Source organism: Dasypus novemcinctus, chromosome 4 (assembly GCF_030445035.2).
Source record: "Dasypus novemcinctus isolate mDasNov1 chromosome 4, mDasNov1.1.hap2, whole genome shotgun sequence".
Classification (NCBI taxonomy): domain Eukaryota; kingdom Metazoa; phylum Chordata; class Mammalia; order Cingulata; family Dasypodidae; genus Dasypus; species Dasypus novemcinctus.
The window spans coordinates 148575587-148598021 of record NC_080676.1 but is presented as its reverse complement, the minus strand read 5'-3'; the positions used below and the strand labels follow the sequence as shown (position 1 = coordinate 148598021).

Here is a 22435-nt window from a genome sequence, read left to right as displayed (position 1 = left end):
ATCTCAAGAAAGGGGTTGTTGCAGAACCTGGGAACCTCTCCTCAGCCACCTGACTGATGCTATGTTTCTTTTAAAACCATAAGAAAAGTTAGATTACATTCCAACCCTTGTGATTTCCAGAAACATGGGCCTCTCACCTCTTCTGGTAGAGTAATATTAAGTTCTGCATCGGCCTGGCCTACAATCCTCGAGTGGAAGTAACTGCTGCATGCCGCCAGCAGGGACCGGTGGGCGCGGAATCGCTGACCCTCCACGAAGACGGTGACATCGCATAGCACGTCTTTCTTCCGCTGGTCGTTGAGGCTAAACAAGACGTTGGTGCTGTGCACTGAAGATTCGTAGGCAAAAAACGTGTTCTCACTCAGAGACATCCTGCATAACAAACGGCGTCGGGAAGTTCAGAGGAAAGCATGCTTCTAATCGTCATCAAACCTGCAAAGAAATGTGCAGGATCTCAAATAAATCAAACTTTGTTAAAAACAGAAGACCAACTGTCAAACAGAAATTAAAAATCCACACTCAGCACTGTGATGGTTGATGGTATGTGTCATCTTGACTAAGCTATGGTGTCCAGTTGTTTGGTCAAACTCTAGACTGGATGTTGCTGTGAAGGAATTTTGCCTTTGATAACGTGAGTGGCCTCATTCAATCATCTGAAGGCATTGAGAGGAAAGAAACGAGGTTTCCAGGAGAAGAAATTCTGCTTCACTGCCTCAAGAGCAAACATTAACTCCAGTCTGAGTCTCCAGCGTGTGAGCCCACCCTGCTGATTTCAGACTCCAGACTGCAAAACCAACTCTTGTGGACTTGTGAGCTGCCCCCAAAACTGCCTGAGTCAACTCCTTAAAACAAATCTCTCCTCTGTCTTTCTCGCCCATCTCTCCCTCATACGTGTGTGTGTATCTATATCATATTTGTTCTGTTTCTCTGGAGAACCATCACTGATACAATCATTATAACAAAAATGAAAATAAAAGCCTATCTAGGGAAACTACAGAGAAGCATCTATCAGATATCTCATTTAAAATAGGTCTTAATAACAGTTTTCCTCATTAATTTTAGGAAAAAAGACAGTTCTTGGGATGAGAGAGGGAAGACTTTTTTGAACCAAGGAGTTCACAGCTCTGTGAGTGAGACATTTCCCACCAGAACACCAACTCTGAGCAAACAGATGGGGCTTGGGAACTCCTGGGCTGTACCTGAGCTCAGCTTAAAGACAGTTAATGTGCGTCTGTGGGGAGGGAGAAAAGGAAGAGGTTACGGGCATCAAGGGTCACACTTTGTGACGGGACTGGAGAGGCATATGGTACTCAGCCATTCTCCAAGCACCATTCCCAAAATCTGACAGGTGGTCAGAGGGTTTGGAGCTTCATAACAAGGGACTCCATTCTAGAAAAGGGAAAGTTTCTCCAACACAAGGAAGAAAATGTCTCAAATTTGTCAGGCCAGATCTTAGAAATGCGTGTTTTTATGCAGCTCAAGCCTCACCTGATAATACACGTTAGGAAACAAATAAAAAGACTTCATCTTAAGAACATAGTTAATCACACTTTGTAGAAATTCTTGGGTTTTATCAAAATGTTAAAACATTACAGAAATTTATTAAAATGCATGTTTTTAAAAACCTACATTCTTCAAATTACACATCCCCAATAAATGTATGTTTATATATTACAGAACATGCACAACCAGTCTTATACACATCATAAAACACACAGGAACTAAAAATATAAGGCTAAAAGAGAAGTTCTAATACTTTTCCTGCCCCCGATGGCCTGTGGTGAGCCTTCCAAGCTGATGGAGACCACAAACTCCTCATGGGCATAATCCCTGTGATACTTTTGTTCTTCTGACACTTTATCACTGAGGACAGAAGGTCCTCAAATGTTCCATTAAAGTAAACAAATACTACTGTTTTCAGATTCATTCTATTCCAAACAAAACTGAAAACAGAAATAACTACTAAAGTTCAGACAGATCAGGCCTAGATCTGGGTCGAATTCTAACTTTCAAAGACAGGTTTTTAGTTACAAATGCATGAGATACACCTATTTCTATTCTACATGTGTGCTTATTTTTAAAGTCCTCAAAATAGCTGAAATGTTAAGTTCCTCAGAAATTAGTAAATGAAAATAAAATCTCTCCATTATTATACCACTAAACTTTACCAAAGGTTAAGGATCACAGCCTATAATTTACTGATTCAGCATACCACATGAAATCATTGGTAACTTCAAAAATAAACACTAGAACTAACTCAGTTTTGGGGTTGTGCCCATAAAACAGTAGTAAATTCCTTCTTCAATTGTTCTTAATATTTCAGTTACCAATACAAGGAATTAAGTGTTGGGAAAAGTTGGGAGGAATGACCATTAGAAGAAAGCATACATCTTGTGTGTGGTATCACATAGCCAACTGACTGAGTACCCTCCACTTTCTCAAGGACTGTACCTCCTACCCAAGGCACCGTGGCCTCAGGCCAAGCCAGACTCAACAGCTGGCCACTGGACCCACCTTGTCCCTGTCTCCTTATTCCTTCATGGCATCTGCCCTGCAGACCCTTACAACTACAATTCTTACTTATACAGCTCATTATTCTGCTGAACACAGGACAACGACGAAAAATGTTAAAATACTCAGACCAGTGTTACTATAAACTTATGGTATATAATTTCAGGATCTCTGCACGTTTCTCAGTTATTTATATGTCTCTATCTCCTGCACCTTTATCTTCAATCTAGGTCTTCCCCAGTAGACCACCATAACTGGAATCCAATCTTGGAGAACATACCCCTCCCACTACTTCTACCAGGTCCCCCTTCCCGCTGAAAACCAATCTACTTGTGTGTTTCTGACCTCATATCTTCCTGGCTTCTCTGGAATCTAGCACCTTCTCTTGATCCCCTTTTTCACATATGTCCGCCCTCTTCCACCATGTGGCTCTTTCCCATAGGCCTGATCCATAAATATGTTCAAGTCTATCCAGAGACTGTCTTAAGAATACTAACTACTAATAGCAAAATTATTTTTATTACATTTATTAAGCTCTAATTCTGTACCAGGTGCTGAGTCCTAGGCATAACACCTTACTTACTCTCACAATCCTGTGCGGTAGATGCTCTTACCATGTCATTTTTACAGTAAGAAAACTGAGGCTCAGAGAGAATCATCTTGGCAAAATTCAAAAGACCACTAAAATGGGGAAGGGAAATTCACACCAAGCATATACCTACTCCATTAGTCTGCCCCCAGTCAGTATTTTCTGAATGCAGTCTGGAGACTTGCTGCAGAAATGTGTGTGTGGGGGTGAGGAACTGGGCCTCACAGAAAACCAGGAATAATAGAACTGGACCTCAGCTTCAGAATGAGAAGGACTCGGGGCCCTGTACACTGGAACCTAAAGGTTCTTTGGAACCCAAGTTAGCTTGAGCAAAAACAATTTGCTTACTTTCACTCAGAGCTGGCCTGTTGGCCTATTGCTCCTCGTCCTGCTACCAGCTGGCTCACTGCCCACCTTTATTTCTAAAAAGAGAATTTATACTTAGTTCAACATCTCTATTTAGGCAGAGTTTCAGGGACGGCAACCAGGCAGGACCGCTCTAAGAAGGGGTCAGTCTTTCTCATACTGGACTGGAGCACAGCACACACCTTGCCTGATGCTGCTCACACTAGAAATCTGGGTCAGTCCTGATATTTCCCTCATCCAGGGCCCTCTATCCATCTCTTGCCGCATCCTGCTGCCTCTGCCTCTTAACAGAGGTCCGCTTCTCTCCGTCTTCACTGTCACCAATTCCAGTCCAAACCATCATCAGCTCTTGCCTGGACAAATGCAGTTTAGCCTTCGACAATGGCTCACAAGTTCACACACATATAAATATAACTATATAAAATAAAAAACAAAACAAAATTTCACATATTAGGATTCTATCTTTATTTCATGTAACTTATTCAGATACTTTCTACTCAATATATTAAAAAGAAAAAAAAATTCCCAGTTATGATCCACTCATTTTCACAACCCACTAATGGATCACACCATGCATGACAAAACACAGGCCCAATGGTTACAAGCACATGGTCTAGAACCATACCGTATGGGTTCAAGTGTCAGTTCTGCCACTCCCTAGCTGTATGATGTTTGGCAAATTGCTTCATCTCACTGTGTCTTAGTTCCCTCACTGTGAAAGAGAATAACAGCGGCACTTCACTGAATTGTTGTGAAGTTTACATGAGATGATCAGGGTAAAAGGTTTAGCACAATGCCTGGCCCATAGAAAACAAGTAAGTGTAGCTGCTATGAATGACGAGGATAACTGTAATAATATTAACAAAGGCCTAATCTCCTCTTGGTCCTCTCCAACTTATTCTGACCATATCAGTCAAAGGGATTTCTTCTTATTGGAAAATTACTACTATATCTTCCAAGTTCTCTTATGAACAGTCTTAAATCCTTAGCACATCTCTACAGTCCTGCATAGTAGGGTTTCCATCTATTAATCCAGGCAGAATTATCTCCAGCCATTCTCTCCTGTTCCTGCAATTCTCCAGTCTCACCATCCTTTCCTACTGTCCCATATGTGCCAAGCTTTGTATCTCAGGGTCTTTGCACATGCTGTGCCTGATACCCGGACTTTTCCCATACTCCACCTGGCTAACATATCACCTTTTAGGTCTCAGCTTAAATGTCTCAACCTTACCTGACTTGTTCCCTGCCACAACTCCAGCATATAAGAGTACCTGGCTATTGGAGGTACCTAAATAGCTTGGCATTTTGGGTGCAAATCCCAAACCTAGATTATCTAGATCTTTTTCCAAACTCAACAAAGTCAGAATTTCAGTAGACTTGGAAACACCACCATTGAGCTGGGCATTCAGGGAAAGTCCTTGGATGGTTTTTCCAGGAGCTGGGAGGGGTGAGAGAGAGCCCCAATATATACCACAGTATGTAGAAACATACCTGCAAGAGAGCTAGCCCAAGAAGAGCAAGGATTGACAACTCTAAGCATAACCAATACAAATGACTTATATGATGAAGCCTTCTCTTAGCCTCACTAGCATGGAGAACTACAGAAAGTCATTTTGAATATCAATTTTCCTAATTATGAAAGTCATTTAAATGAGTAGTCAGTAATTCATTTTTACCCAATAGCATAACTATGTAATGACTAAACCAGGTTGGAATGGTACATGTCCTTCTAATATTTGTTAGTCATCTTCTAACATTTTTCAAACCTAGCAAGTAAAGTATCTCCGAGGTACCTTACATATCAAAAATGTTACTACTTAATCAATACCAAATTTAGATTCCTATGTTACTTCTGAAGTTTTCTATATTCTTAAAAATGTATACTCTTGTTATAATTCAAAATAAAGGTTTCTTAACCTTAGCCAATTGCTGATTCATTCCGAAATGCTGATAAAGGATGAACAGGCACTTTCAAGCTTCCTGTATCTATTTGGAAATAACTTCAGCTCTCTACTCAATATACACAACTGAAGTTTTAATACAGTTACCATTTGAAGTTTTTTTGTTTCCAAATGATAAGGAAAACAAAATAAGATGCTATGGCTTTATGACACTTAATAACTTTAAGGATAATTTACCTTAAAAAAAAAACTTAAGACGAACATCTGGTCACAGATGTATTACAATGCTTTTTATAACAGAAATTCTACAGATAAGCATAAAGTTCCATGTGCACAAAAGAGCTGGAATCCAATTCACAAAAACAGAGGACTATGTTGTTTTTTAACTCTCAGTGTAGAAGGGCAGGCAAAATAATCTAACACTAAGGATTCACTATCATCCAAACATTCTTTATCTGGACTGAACAAAGAATGTTCTTTCTACAATATTTACATGTGCCACACACTGCATCCATCAAAACAAAGATAAAAGACAGGGTCTACATTCAAGAACATAACCTAAAAATGTCCAGAATGAGAATGATGCTTCAGGGTCAAAGAAAGAGATAACCGTAGTCATTAGACTCGATTTACACAGAAAAGTGGGCATTCAGAAAGGTACTTGTATGCAGTAAATCTTCAAATAAAAACTACTTTCTGGTCAGCTTTCATTTAACTGTAATATCCAATTAACAAGGACAATTATTTCCAAAATAGACCTGAAGTCAAGGGTTTGTGGGTATGCAGATGGACATACGTGTGGGTTAGGGGCCCATGAATATCAGAAATGGCACATGCAGGCAAATGTCTGGCTTTACATAAAAGTGCACCTGCATCTCAGCCCAAATCCAGTTCTTTAGAACCTGCCTTTCCCTTCTTTCCAGAAGCCATTTAGAATTGGCACTTTTTCCTCCTTACTGCTTCTGCATAGCACCATTCCCATCATCCTGCCCATTATTTTTGCCTCATTCAATTTCAGGGCAGGGTTTCAGTGGCTTAGAAGACAGACAAATTCTTACCACTCCATCCTTCTTTGTTCCCTCCTAAGCTACCTGGTTCCTGTTATAATATATCCATGAGTCTAAGGTGCTTCTGAAATTAGATAAACCTTATCTTCAGTTCTTCAAGTGGACAGCAAAGATCCAACATTCTCAAGTTGTATACCTTCAAATCTTTGTCTCTCCTTTTAGGGCCTTTCTAGAAAAAATAGTTGAAATTTAAGGTGAAAATATATGCCTATGGGAAAGTATTTTAAAGCCACGATTTTTCTCGTTATTGCTAGTGGTGTAGATAAGTCGGGTGTATGCGGTATCGAAGGCCAGGACACCAGAACTCTGAGAAGGAAGTTGCCAGCCGGACTCGGTGGACTCCTGTCCTAATAAAAACCGAGCCCAATAGAATTTTTCAGTCCCTTTTATACAGAGGAAATAAGAGTAGAGAGAGGAACGGTGCTTGTATGCAAAAAGACTTTTTGTTAGTTTCTTCAAGTGTTTTATTTGAGTATTAGATAGGTTATTTCCTCCAGGTAAGCTTAATTTAACACATATTCCCCACATTCCAAGCCAGCTTGAATTTAGCATATCCTCCACATTTTGTCTGGATGCAACCTTGAATACATATTCAGTCTTACATCCTTTCTGAACATTCAAAGACTGTAGGGCCTATATTACTTATTTGGATTTCTAGAGACTAGGTACACTTGGAAACAATTTTGAATTTATGCACAGGCTATATTACTAGTAATTCTGAAAAAAAGTTTAACCTCAAAACGTTTTGTGGGAACTCAAATAGAAGACAGTCATTTAAGCCAATATTCTTCTCAAGCTCCTAAAACCTGGCTTATACACTAATCAGTGATGGGGCCTGCCACAAAGAGCCAGTAAGAATACACTCGTGACCAAGATTTACTATGTTCTTTAATCTTTTGTTTAAGCCTTAGTTGTCACACTTGTTTAAATATCTGTATCCGATAACCACATTTTAGAAATTGATTTCTCTTAAAGAAAAAGAAACAAGTATGACTGGATAAAGGTACATGGATAAATATATCCAAAAAGCTGAATGAAAACAATAACAGAAACATCAAAACTTAACTATGTAACAGAAGTGCTTACAGCATTTCCCAAAATGATGACATTCCCCAGGTTTTTAGACTTTTACGATGCTAGTGGGAAAATGACCTGACAGTTTATGTCAAAATTATATAGTAAAAAATGACATAGCTTTTTTTAAATGGAAAAATAATTTTTAAAAATCACTAAAATTTTTGCAGCTCAGGATTATGACAACACTACAACACTATGTGAGGTCCCCATCAAAGGAAAGTTGGATGTTCTTCAATTTACTTTTCCTAAGATTAAATATTATATATTTAAATCACAGACCTCTTGCTATAAATACTGGATCTAAATCCATATCTGAAAATATGAAACCAAGGTTGTGCTTGAGAGAGGGGAGTATGTGCCTCCTTAAAGGTGAGAAACAAGAGGTTGTTTTTTTAAAAAATGAAATTTCTTAAATTTTAAAAAAACCTTCTCCAACCAACAAATCCAATCTGATGATTCTGGAAATACATTAAGAACAACTTGGAAGAGAATATAAATGAGAAGGAACATAGGAAATCCAAGCTCTAGAACCAGAACAAAGTGCCAATGTTACACCTTCTTACTACAAAGAATTTAAGAAACAATGAAGTCTTTTATTTGCTTAACATATTTGGTAGCCACTTAATTCCTAACAGAATTGTTATATCTCAGTAGAATATGACTATGAAATGAAAATATGAACTAGCAACTAAAATTGCTCTATATCAACAAAACTTATTTATAGAATACAAAACTTTGTATCATGCTCTTAGCTCACTATTGCTATTTTTTTAAAATCACCTTTGAGGTATGATTTGCATACAATGTACTTTGGATTGATTTAAAGCGTACAGTTCATGGATTTTAATACCTGTATATATGCATGAAACCACTACAACCCACCACAACCAAGATATAGAAACTTCCATTGCTCCTCAAAATTCCACATAGGCGTTTGAAGTCCATCCCTCCTGTTTTAGTTTTCTTGGCTGCCTCAAGTAAGTACAATGCAATGGGCTGGCTTAAACAACAGGAATTTATTAGCTCACGGTTTTGAAGTTATGAGAAAGTCTGAAACAAGGTATCATCAAGGTGATGCTTTCTTCCCAAAGACTGGTGTTCTGGTGCTGACTGCCAGCAATCCTTGCTCTGGATCCTCTGCTATGTGGCAATGCACATGGCAGCCTCTCCTGGTCTCTCCTTTCTCTTCTGAGTTCTGCTGAATTTCAGTTTCTTGCTTCCTGTGGACTTCTCTCAATCTGAATTTCATTCTGCTTATAAGAGACTCCAGGAATAGGATTAAGACCCATCCTGATTGAGATGGGACACATCATCAAAGGGGCCTACTTACAATGGGTTCAAACCCACAGGAATGGATTCAGTTTAAGAACATGTTTTTCTGGGGTAGATACAGCTCCAAAAACCACACATCTCTATGCCCTGGCTCTAGGTAACCTAGATCAGCCTTTTGTCATTAACATGCATTTCCTATTACATTTATATAAATGGAATCATACACTATGTACTCTTTGTCACTGGCTTCTTTCACTCAGCTTAATTATTTAGAGATCCATCCATATGCTGTTGTGTACATCAGGCATTTGTTTGTTCCTTTTTATTGCTGAATGGTATTTCATGTGTATGGATACACCACAAGTTCCACGGTTGTTTATCCATTCACTGTTGACACACTACTGTAATAAAGATTCACATTTGCACTGCTTCCAATTTGGGGCTGTATTTATTATAAGAAAGAGTCAGGGCATGGACATATACTTTCATTTCTCTTGGGTAAATAAATATCTAGAGAGTGGAATGGCCGAGTGACATACTTAACTTTTAAGAAATTGTTAAGAATTTTACAAAGTGGTTCTATCATTTCACATTGCTACCAGCAGTATATAACAATTCCAGTTGTTCCATGTCTTCACAAACCCTTAGTATTGTCAATCTTTTTAATTTTAATGATTCTAATAAATGCAGTGCTATCTGTGATTTTATTTACATTTCCCTGATGACTGATTACATTGAGCATCTCTACATGTGTTTATTAGTCATTTGTGTATCTTCTTTTGTGAAATGTCTGTTCAATTCTTGCCCATTTTTTTATTGGGTTGTTTCTTTATAATTGAAATTTAAGCACCAGTAGAATTGTGATTATAATTGCACTGAATCTATAGATCAGTTTGGTGAGAACTGACAATTCTAAAATGAAGTCTTCCAACCCATCAACATGGCATATCTCTCCATTTATTTAGGTTTTCTTTAATTTCTCTAAGCATTATTCTAATGTTTTTAGTAAAAAAGTTTTGCACGTCTTTTATTAAACTTTTCCTAAGTACTTTTTTTGGGGGAGTTACAGTAAATATACTAAATATACTTTAAAATTTCTTTTTCTAATTTTTTTACTATATAAGCATGAATAGATTTTTAAAATATTAACCTTGCATTCTGTAACCTTGATTAACTCACTTATTAGTTTTGGTAGGCTTTGTAGATTTCCTTAGGATTTTCTATGTATATAATTATATCATCTACAAATAGAGCTAGTTTTATTTCTTCCCCATTTTTATGCCTTTTATTTATTTTTCTTGCCTTAGTACAATGATCGAATAGAAATTATGAGAGTGGGCATTCTTACCATATTCCCTTAGGAAAAAAGTGTTCAAGAGCCTACCATTAAATACATAGGTAGGTTTTCTAAGATGAACAACTGAGGAGCAGAGAGGGGAATGCAGTATTTTAATTTAGGGTTACTATAACAAGCTCGAAAAGGAGGGGGAAGAATTATTATGACTCTTGCAACGGAAGAAATTTTATCAATGATGTGGAGACAGTGGCCGAGGAAGTTGCTGAAGACAGGGAGAGGGAAAGAGAGGTGTGATATTGCAGCATTTTCAGGACTGGAGTTGTCCTGAATGATAATGCAGGGACAGATGCAGGATATTGTATATCCTGCCAAAACCCACTGGATGGACTGGGGGAGAGTGTCAACTACAATGTAAACTATAATCCATGCAGTGGAGCAGTGCTCCAAAATGTACTTATCAAATGCAATGAATGTACCACACTAAGGAAAGAAGTTGTCGATGTGGGAGGAGTGGGGGGTAAGGGAGTGGGGTATATGGGAATCTCTCATATTTTTTAATGGAACATTTTGTGTGATATATGTATCTTAAAAAAAAAAAAGATAACAAAAAATAAAAATAAATACTAAATACACACACAAAAAAAAAAAAAAGGAGGGGGAAAAGCAAAGAATGAAAATTCCCAAAAATTCCCTAAAAGAGGGCAATTCTACACCACTTTCTATATACTGACACCCCATATATCTCAAAGATCTCACATTCAGGGCTGGAGATAGGAAGGTCAGAGAGTCATTATCAGAGAGCATATCTGAGGACTTAAGGACACTACCAGAACTTCACAAATATAACAGCTAGCTGCCGTAGGCAGCACTACAGACTGGACAGTACAAAATAGAATTTTACAGCCTGAGGACTCCCCTGCCAGTTAAGCAAGTTAAATTATATCTTTACGGATGATAAATAATTTTTCTTTAAGTGGGGACAATAATAGTATTTACTCTACATGGTTGTTGGGGGGGTCAAATGAAATAGTACATATAATGCTCTTAGGACAGTGCCTGCACATAGTGAGTGCTCAAAAATTGTTAGCTACCATTTGAATTTGATGCTAGAAATGTTGTTAGAGTGGCACAGGTAGCAGCACTGAAATAGTAGGGAAAGAAGTATAATAGCACACTATTTAGCTTCACAGTGCTCAATATTGACACAATTATAATAACACAAACACTTAATTGGTTTTCAATTTTCAGAATAGACAAATAATGGAAGCCTTAAGTATGGTTATAGAACAGAATGTAAACATTATTAACCTTGACAAAATACAAGTAAAACTGACAGGCCGGGAGACAAAATTGAAAGGTAGGGTAGTATTTCTATAGGATATATAATGTGCAGACTCAGGAGATAATGTCTTAGATAAGTGAAACAACCAAAAAAAAAAGTTTAGAACTGCAGAAGTGACCAACAGCAGAAATTAATGAAATATTTTTTATGTTTTTTTCTTTTTTTTTGGTCTTATTTTTGTTTTCATGATTTAACTATAAATGTAGGTGGGGGAATGACATAAACAAAATCACCATACATCATAAAGGAAGTCAAGAGATAGCCTCTGAAGTTCATAACAAACTGAAGTATAACCATCTTATTTAGAGACATAGAAAGGTAACTAACACTCGAAATAATAGCAGGAAAGAGTAAATAGGTATGTATCTATGAAGCCAAACGAGGGATGGGGTGATGTAAAGTGGATGAGGTTGTTTTCCAAAATAAACCTCTCTGTATTTTTTTAACCAAGAATACATACTACTTTGATTAAAAACACAAAATTTTAAAATGTTTAAGTAGGGAATAAACAAAGAAAATAGTAAAACTTAGTAAAGACTAAATTGTTGATAACTTGTTTCTGTTATTGCAATTTTATGAGTCTTCAAATAAAACAGGTATTCTGATAAAGAGAAAATTATCTTGAACTCAAATTTTAGATTATATTGAATGAACCAGGAGATGGAGAAGGTAGAAAAAAATACAATAAAATTTCCTCTGGTTTGGGGAAAATGCTATACATACTGTTTAACATTTTGTATTGCTAGAGATACTAATTCAAATAGGGTCTTTACAATTTTAAAGATAATGTAGAGAAATGAGCTGTTAAACTTCCCAACCTTTCAGAATCTAATGAAATCTATTGATCCTCCACCAGGAAAACTGCTTGCACAATAAAATTTTGCTTTTGCTTTTGCTTTTAATAGAACTGATGAATTAAACCAAAAGCTAAAATTCATTGAAAGGACCAATGAAACTGATAATTTCTGCAAAGACTCACCAAGAAAAAAAGATGGAAAATATGAATATACAACATCCCAATCATTTTACAAAACATACTGAAATGGATCTGCCCTTAAAATAAAATTCCTTGACCCTCCCCATCCCCTTCTACCTACTATTCTCTGCTCCCTTTACAGCAGAACTCCCAAAAAGAGCCACTTACACTCACACTGTCTCCCCTCGCATTTCTCAATCCCATTCGAGCCCAATAAAATCAGGCCTTCCGCCTCCACTCCACAGAAACCACTTCCTGGGATGACCAAGGGTCTCCACTCTGTCAAATGACAGGTTTCCAGCAACATTCCGCAGGTAAATTGTTCCCTCCTGGAAAGCCTTTCTTCACTTGGCTGCCAGGATACCACCATCCTCTGATTGCCCACTGACCTCATTGTCAGTCACTAGTCAATTTCCTTTGCTGAATTTTCCTTCTCTTCCAAAACTCTAAATGCTGGAGTACCCAGGGTTTAGCCCCCAGATCTCTCCTTTCTTCCGTCTGCAAATATCCCTAGAGGAACTCGTCCAGACCCATAGCTGGGACATGATCACTCACGGACTTGGCACATGTGTATATGTGGTCTAGCTGCCAACTTCTTCCTTGAACTTCACATCATTCATCCAACGGCTCATGTTACCACATGTGAATACTCTTTACTACTTATATGTCTAACAGGCATATCTGAGAAATCTCAGTCCCACCCTCTCCCAGTTAGGGTATGTATCAAAATATTAGCAATGGTTACATCTACAAATTTTTATTTCCTTCTTTTCTTTCTTAACAATAAACACATATTACTTTAAAATCAGAAAAATATTAAGTAAAATAAACTACAAACAAAAAAAAATTTGCCTTGGTTGAAAATGCAGTTCACATTTATTTCCACTGTCTTGTTGTCTCTAAGGAATGTCACTTCTTCCCTCTTTATAAGACACTTCCTCCCATCATCAGCAGTTATTAGTTTGTCACTATATGGAAAATTCATGGACAAATCTAAAACACAGTGGCCTACACTGATATCTTTGCAGTAACAACTAAATAATAAATTAAATTTCATTGAAATCTAAAATGAAAAGGTGGTCTGATGTAGAAAAAAAAGAATCCCATTACATTCAAATAAGGGGGGAAAAGACCTACTAAGTCAGAAGGTCTAGCCATGTGCACAAATTAAGTTCTACCTGCTCTGCTTATTTCACAAAGTTCCTTCACATAAAAGCCCTTTTGAAAATATAAAGTGTTAAACAAATATGCACAATCAAGTGTTAGGTTATTTTAACACTTCCAGCAGGGGCATATTTGAAAGAACAGGAACACAGGAGTAAAATATAGGATCTGCTGATTTTACCAGCTATATGATCTCCTGCAAATTACCTAACTTCCCCTTCCTTCAGGTTCCCCATAGAAAAAGTATCAACACTTACTTACCATGAGGAATAAATGACTAAGTACATTTAATAGTAACTGCACAGTAACTGGCACAAGATCATTAATATTTTATCATTACTATTGTCATTATTACCAAGTGACAAAAGAAAACTCATTTGAAAGGTTCTACACACCCAAGAATTAAGTTACAACATGCAAAGATTCTTAAATATTTTCAATAAAAATCCAGTAAGCTTAATAAGAATCTCAATTACTTTGAGGAATATATTAAAAATTGCACATCTGCCTAAGATAATTGCCCATTTCACAAGCTAAAGAATTCCTCATCGAAAAAGCACATTCATCTATCCTCACCCACTTACGCTACAGATAAGAAAACTGAGGCTCTGAGCAGTTCAGTAAGTTAAACAAGGTCAAAAAGGTCATCTGCCCACAGGTCCAAATATTACACTGCAATGATTGTTGCATGACCTAAGTGGCATGATGGGAAGGAGGGGCTAAAATGGCAGAAGAATTGAAGAACAAGGAATAACAGGAAGTCCCACAAGTAAAGTAAAAGTAAGCTCCTGTGAAGAGAATAAATACTGTATTAATATTAGAGACAGATTAAATGGACATTTAATAGCAAACTTCCCCTTATGGTCAACATTTGGTTAATTAATTTCTGATTAGTATTTCTTGGATCACAGACCAATTTCACCCCTTATTAAATGGGATCTGGGGAAGCAGATGTGGCTCAATCGACTGGGCTCCCATCTACCACATGGGAGATTCTGAGTTCGCTTCCCAGGGCCTCATGTGAAAGCAAGCTGGCCTGTGCCCGCGGAAAGCTGACGGCCCGCGCCCATGGAGAACTGATGGCCAGAGCCCATGGAGAGCTGGTGCAGCAAGATGACGCACCAAAAGGGAGACAAACAGACACAGAGGAACGTGCAACAAATGGACACAGAGGGCAGACAGCAAGCAAGCGGCAAGAGGAGGGGATAAATAAATCTTTTTTAAAAAAGGGATCTGACACTAAACTATGCTGAAATTAAATCAAAGTCTATTGTTATACTCAACTGCATACAGAAAATTCAAGAAGAATGCTAGGCGATATTTTACTAAAAGCTACTTTCAAAACAGAAGTATTATCTATGCCCTAAATTCATAATGAAATACTAAAGATTCTTCCCATGACATTTTGTCTTCAAAATGTAAAAAGTGTAACAATGATCCAAATTATTTACTTCTGATTGCCTGGCAGTCAAAGTCCTAAAATTAGTCCAATTTTGGAAGAGTTTATATACAAGTAACTGAAAAAACAAGACAGAACAATAACAAAAAAAACTGTGCTCTTCAAATTCCCAACCATTCTTTACCCCAACTCATAATAAATTTGAATCCAAGTAAAAGATTGAGAGTAAAAGGAATAATTTTAATTTAATAAGGCAGTAGTTAAAACAGAGCAATTAGTATATCATGTGAAACACAGATTTGTAACTTTTTAATTCAAGTAGAGGTACTAAATGTAAAAGCTTTATTTAAAAATAGCCTAATCCACTCATCTCTGACAGCCACCACAGTGCTAAAGTATCTCAATATACTTAGCTGAAACTAAAACTTTTAAATCAATCTTTTGTAACTTATGTTTAATTTAGGAATCAAGATAATCATCCCTAAAATGAGAGTCACCAAGTTTTTGCACCTAGCCCCCAAGGGCTACTTTTTAATATATGACAACCACAAGATTTAGTCAAAATTAAGATTTGGGGCCTATATATATTTTTTAAAAGCAGAAATGTATCTGTTTAAACATTATTTGAGTGAACACTGAGTAGGTAAATACTATTTCATTTTATCTGAAACAAAAATTATGTCAGCAGTATTCTAAGTCTGTCTAAATTCTATCCAAAAAAGTACTAACTTTTCAGAAGCCTACTCTGTCCATTTATTAAAGTCTATCAGCAACTCTCAGATGGGAAAAACAGTAATAAATTTATTTTTTGTGACTCTACACCATTCATTCCTAATGTATTTAAATAATTTGTCTTTCACATAACACACAAAGCACCAAAATTTGGGATTGAGAGGATGGGACGAGAATGAAACATGAAATAGTGCTTTGAACATATAAAAGTGCTCTGAAAAGTTCAACACTATATAAACTTGAGGTGCCATTATTCTTAAAGCCTGAAAAGAAGAGTGAATAAGACTAACCAACAGAATAGCTTTCCTTTCTAGGAAGGGAATGCCACAAATGTAGAGAGAGGGATATATTTCTCCCTAAATCCCTGATTCAAGCCTTTCAGTTCCAAAGAATCCTGGCTCCTCCAGCCACTGAAGTGGCCATTCTACTGGAGCCAGGCTAGCCTCGCCACTAGGGAGAGCCACAGGTATCACAGGCACACATGGCCTTCAGATGGAGAGAGACGACAGTCCTGGAACAGACATAATCAGAAGCAACAAGATATAATTACACGTTCTCCATTCCCTGGACACATTACGAGAATGACCGAATTTTAGAGGTGTTTGGAGTACTAGTCATAATTTCATTGTTTTAAAACAATGTTCATCAAATTTACTGATACATATTAATAAAGTATACAATCCATCCAAAGTGTACAATCAGTGGTATTTGGTATAATCATGTAGTTGTGCATTCATTACTTCAAGTATTATTAGAGCATTTTCATTATACCGATAATAATCATCAAATAACAGGTAATAAAGCTCTATATAATTTCTATAATTTCTTTTACATATAATTTTTTGGTAAAATGGTCATTTTCAATTTTTTTAAATAATTAAAAATATCTATTTGATCTGACTGTATTACTTGATCAGAGTAGGAATTATGGTAACATGAAAGGAGGGAAAAATCACCTAAAATTCTAAATCTAAAAACAATGACATATTCTACTCAGAAGTATGCGTCTCTATGTATACACGTATGTGTATGGTAGTAATGGTTGAAATATTATACAAGGATGACACTGTTGAATGCCCACCCAGCAACTGCTCATCTCATTTTTTAACTACTCCAATAGTGCTCACATTGTACCCACTACCTAAGGCCATGTATTTCTGGGGAGCAGACCCCAGTCCCAACCCAAGTTAAATCTCAATCAGTTTAAGCCATCACAGTGGACCCACTTCCCTTGACATTGGCTGATTTTATGTAATGTTAGCCAATAAACAGACAGGAGAGGGACAGGGTAGAATCTAAAAGGAGGCTTTGGGGGAGGCTTATCTCACTGAGAGATACCCTCCCCCCCAAAAAAGTCTTTCTTCTTCCAGGAAATTTAATCCTATCTACTTGTGACACCTGAACTCCTGACAGATAATCTTGCAACCATAAGAGAAATTAGCCAAGGAAAAAACCCTGGAGTCTGGTGAAAGAAACAAACTAGATCAGTGACACTAGGTATACTCTCAGAAACAAAACATATTTTTTATAAAATCCAAAGAAATACATTTTGATCAGTACCTGTGAAAATCCTTTACTACAGACATTAGGTAGGGAAAGGTAATAGTAGCTACAGACTCAGACCTAAATGACATTTTCTTTCATTTCTCTGGATAGCAGTTGGGACTGAAGACAAGAATGCAAAGAACTCTGCTGAGCTGGACAAAATGCTTTTCTACTTCAGAAGTCTTTTACTGATGTAGAAAATACGATTTAAAAAACCAGTGGCTTTTTTCCTTATTTATCCTTCTAGTTGGAATGTGTGATTAATTCTACCTGGTTGGGAATATTCCTCAGATTAAAAACAAAGAATATAAAGGGACATTACATTCTTGGAAAACGGACCAAGATTTGATAGCCACTTTACTTTAAAATACATATATACATACATATATTTAAATGTAAAACACACTGATAAAATTATTGGTCTTACCAAAATCCACTTACTTGGAAATTACAACCTAATAAATTACAAATTAATAAATCTTTTAGAGTTAAACATTTTATAACAAACTCTGATGGGTGAGTAACCCTCTCCACGATTTAGGTGACTTCCAAAAAATGTTGGCATACTTTAGAGGAATATGGCATTAAGGATATGAAGACACCAGTAAGATGGGGGGAAAAGAGGGAAAACAATCTGCAAGCAGCTGGGTGGTTCTCCCAGTTTCTTCAACAGGGCTCTGAAAAGTTTGTTTCCTTAGGCCAAAGACATCTCCCTTGAAAGTCCTGGGCAGACAAGTAAGTAAAAAGAAGAATGGAAAAGAGGGCAAGGTGAGAGGAGCCAAGAAACAAAGACATTTTTCGCACACTACCACTGAATTTGTAGTATTGGAAGTGGGACAGACTTAATGTTCAGGCTACAAAGAAATTGAAAAAATAACCTCATTATAAAAAAACTTTTAGTATAATTTCACTTTAATGGGTAAGCAGACTGCAATTGTCCACTATTATTGATCCAATCCGAGATATGATGAATTTACAAAAAAAGAAACTATATTTACCAAATAGAAACTGGGAATAATTATTTCACTACTGAAAATATTCTTTTAAATAATGATTTTTCTAAGGCATTAAGAAAGTGATTTTAATTTACTTGAGGTGATTTACACTTAGCTTCGGCTGCATTAAGAGAATGTATGCTAAATTATGCCAGTACCGAGAAAGGATTTCCCAGCAGCCAGTCAACTGTACTGCATGTCCACCGTGCTCATACAATAGTCATTAACCACCAAAATCTTGGCAAAGCAAACTGTATTCCTTTGTTCCTTATAGTTGCTTTGGGGCAATTTTTATTATCCTATTTAATATTTTTCAATTGTCTCTGATCCTAGATAAAACAAAGAATCTTTTCTAGAGGAGTAAAGATACTAAAGAAAAAGTATTAGAGCAGGGGTTCTTAACAAGGGGTCCATGAACTTGAACTGAAATTCAAAAAAACATTATTCTTGGGGGGATGTGTTGATGCGCGTTGATATATTTATTAAATAATACACAGTTGAGTGTGGACTTAGTAAGAGGTCTATGGTTTTCACCTGACTAAGGGGTCTGTGGAACAAAAAAGATTAAGAACACCTGTATTAGACATATAATAGGTCCAACATCTGGACAACCTGAATTATATACTTCGTTCAACTCAATTCTAAGGCAATTAGAGGTAAAAAGAAATCACAAGTTTTATCTCAAGAGATGAAACAGAAGAATGATTTAAATCCAGGCGCTTCCTCTATAACCACACCAGTGACGAAAACAGAAAGTAGAACTCCAAATGATCAAAAGATTTTAAACTCAGTATGTACTTAACATAACTCAAGAAGTATAACACATAATGTCCTCTTCTTCGAGCAGTTAAAAATTCTCCAGTTTCAAACCCACAGAACTAGAATGAACCCATAATATTCCGCCCAGTGCAGCCACCAATAATTTACAGAGCAGCCAAGGCACACTCAATGTACTGTGGGAGACAAAACAGAAGACAGAGATCTTCACCATCAAGAAACCTATACTCTACATGAAGGGATGGTCAAAATGTTTGACACAATCTTTCTGGAATACAAGTACATGTATAGAAGCCAAGATAAACATTTCTTCTGTTTATATGGATTATTTTTCTATATTAGCATAAGTATGATAGCTAAAGAAAATACACCTAAGAAGTAACTGGCAGGTTAATTTACATTCCACATGTTCCCAAGAAACTGGATGGAGCACTGGAGTGAAAACTGAGACACCCAAGTTCTGTCCTGATACTAATATAATAAGCAGGAAGAGAGGGCCCAAATCACCAAACCTGCTGGGCCACAACATCCTCAGCTGTACTAAGGGAAACAGACTACATGAAAAATGGCAAGCGTTTTTACTTCTTCAAAAGCCAACCAATTACCTGGCAGTAAGTCTCTAGAGTAGTGGCTGAGAATGTTAGAGTCCCTTCAGTAAAAGCTAGGTCCAAAAAAAAAAAAAACATTATGCTGAGTGAAGGAGACCAGACACAGAGTACTACATATTGTATGATTCCATACAGTTGATATATATACAGAATGCAAATATATATCAACTTGTAAAGATTAAATGAGATTAGTGGTTATGTAGGTCTTAAGGGGGAATGCTAAGGGATGTGGAGTCTTTCTTTTTGGAGTCAGGAAATTGTTCTAAAATTTTTGAGATGATGAATGTACAACATTGTGATTATACTAAAAGTACTGATTATATACTTTGGCTAGAATAGCCAGAAACAGCAGCTATTTACAGTGGGGGAAGCATAGAAAGATTGAGAGGTAAGGAATTTTCTTGTTTGTCTGTTTTTTGTTTATTATTATTGAAATCATGAAAATGCTCTAATAATAACTGGAGTGATGACCACACAACTATGTGATTATACCAAATACCACTGGTTGTACACTTTGGATGAACTGTATACTTTATTAATATATATCAATGAAATTGTTTTTAAAAAAAAGCTATGTCCTCTGTGTTCCTTGCCCTTAGAAGCTGGGTGTCTTAGATAAGAGTGTTCACTTGAGCTGTTTCCCCAGGAGTAGTGGCCTGCTGCTCATCCACATGTTTTCTTGTCTCCTTCACCATCAAGAGCTAACATTCAGAGCCTGCAATATATGGCTGTGTAGCCAAGTACTTCCCTGATTTTGGGTAACAGAAAATAAAAGCTAATATTTATTCATATTAACATGTGTCTAGCACTGTTCTAACCACTTACACCATATTAGTGCATTTAATCCTCACAACAATATCTAAAATGTGGATTCTATTATCATTATCCCTATTTTGCAGATGAGAAAATGAGGTACAACAACTAGAGGAAGTAACTTCCTCAGGGCTTCAGAGCTGGTAGAGACAGGAGCTAGAACTTGACCTTAGGTAGTCTGGCTCCAAATACCCTACTTTTCACCACTTTGCTTACTGTGAACAAACTATCAATTCCAGTTTCTTTTGTTAAGCTACTCACAAAGAACCCAGAACCACCCCCCCCACCCCAGTCGTGTGGTATAAATCTATATTCTATCTGCAGTCCTGAAATGTTGACTCCCTTCGGGGATCTGGAATTCTGGTGACTACCTCTCAAATTACCCATACCTTGGGCATCTGTAGATTACCTTGTACAGCATTTTTTTTTAATCAAAATAATCTCATAAATCATCCATTCTAGTACATAAAATAATGCCTTCATTAAGTAGAACCCTCAGGAAATGCAGGCGTTAGGGTTAAAACAATTCTTCCACTAATCCAGCATTAGTCAGAATATGGGAGTGGGGAGGTGATTCCTAAAACATTAGTCTTGGCAAGAACAGCATTGTGAAGAGAATCTTTAACAACTGGTAATTTTAAAGGGCTTTGCAATTGTTACTCTGAGCATCCTTTCTCATAGATGTAGAGGTGTAGAAGGAATATGGCATATGAGATTTAACTGAGTGATGAATTCTAACCACACTACTGTCACCACCACATACACCCCAACCCTCGCTTTTCTGACAAATATTACCTTCTCCTAAGTGGGGGAAATGCCGCATCCCAAGACATTTGCTGAATATATAGTCTTGTCTACGGCCATACCACCCTGAACACGCCCGATCTCGTCTGAATATACAGTCTAATTAATCTTCATCAAGGGAGTGTATAGCATGGAAAAACAAAAAACATATGCAGGCTTCAAGGAGTAAGAGTACAGAGTACTTTTTAAAATAATTAGTTATATACACATTACTCTCTAATCTGCAGATGCTCAGGTGTTCCCACTGCACCTTTTTACATATCACTACAATTCAGGTAATATACAATATACATTAAACAAAGTAAACATGGAAGTTGCCTCCAAATTCAAAACACAGAGGTATCAAATGTAATGGGCAACTCTTTGTATTTAAATCCTGGACAACAAAAATGTAGTAATAGGGAAGCGGACTTGGCCCAGTGGTTAGGGCATCCGTCTACCACATGGGAGGTCCGCAGTTCAAACCCCGGGCCTCCTTGACCCGTGTGGAGCTGACCCATGCGCAGTGCTGATGCGCGCATGGAGTACCGTGCCACGGAGGGGAGCCCCACGCACAAGGAGTGCGCCCGTAAGGAGAGCCACCCAGCGTGAAAGAAAGTGCAGCCTGCCCAGGAATGGCACCATGCACACACGAAGAGCTGACACAGAAAGGTGACGCAAAAACAAAGAGACACAGATTCCCATGCCACTGACAACAACAGAAGCGGACAAAAAGAAAGAACACGTAGCAAATAAACACAGAGAGCAAACAACTGGGGGGGTGGGAGAAATAAATTAAAAATAAAAAAGATAAGTCTTTTTAAAAAAATGTAGTAATAAATTTTACTCAAGCTTCTCTAAAGTATATTTTTAAAAATATATATATATGAAATAATTAAATGAAATATCAAGAACTTTTTGCAAGAATGATAGCTTTTAAAAGCAAATTAGAAATTAAAAAGAAACAGCATTCCAGTTATTAAAGAATGTTACTGGGCAGTGGATAACAAATTATGTAAATTCCCCAAGAAAAAGAGGGGAACACGAACCCCCCCTTATTATATAACATTCATGTACCGACTGTTAATCTGTATCTTGGATCTAAATGTCTCTCTTATTTTACATAAAAGTTCATTTTTAATATTTTAAGTATTAAATCTTTTAATATTTTCTTTCTGAATGCTTTACCTTGCACTCCACCTTAAAGACCCTAATCCCTAA

General features: G+C 37.0%; 1 protein-coding gene across 4 annotated transcripts in view; it reads right to left on the bottom strand.

Moving 5' to 3' along the window:
* Positions 1–22435, bottom strand: part of BACH1 (BTB domain and CNC homolog 1) — a 56268-nt gene that overhangs the window by 31449 nt on the left and 2384 nt on the right. For 2 of the 4 annotated variants that reach the window (XM_058296142.1, XM_058296144.1), the window contains exon 2: positions 138–432. In XM_058296142.1, the coding sequence (XP_058152125.1) occupies positions 138–371 (234 nt within the window). In that variant the 5' untranslated portion in view covers positions 372–432. Of the gene's footprint in view, positions 1–137; positions 433–3648; positions 3881–6425; positions 6604–22435 lie in introns of those variants that run through there. The other 2 variants (XM_004468590.4, XM_058296143.1) reach the window with 2 other exon arrangements.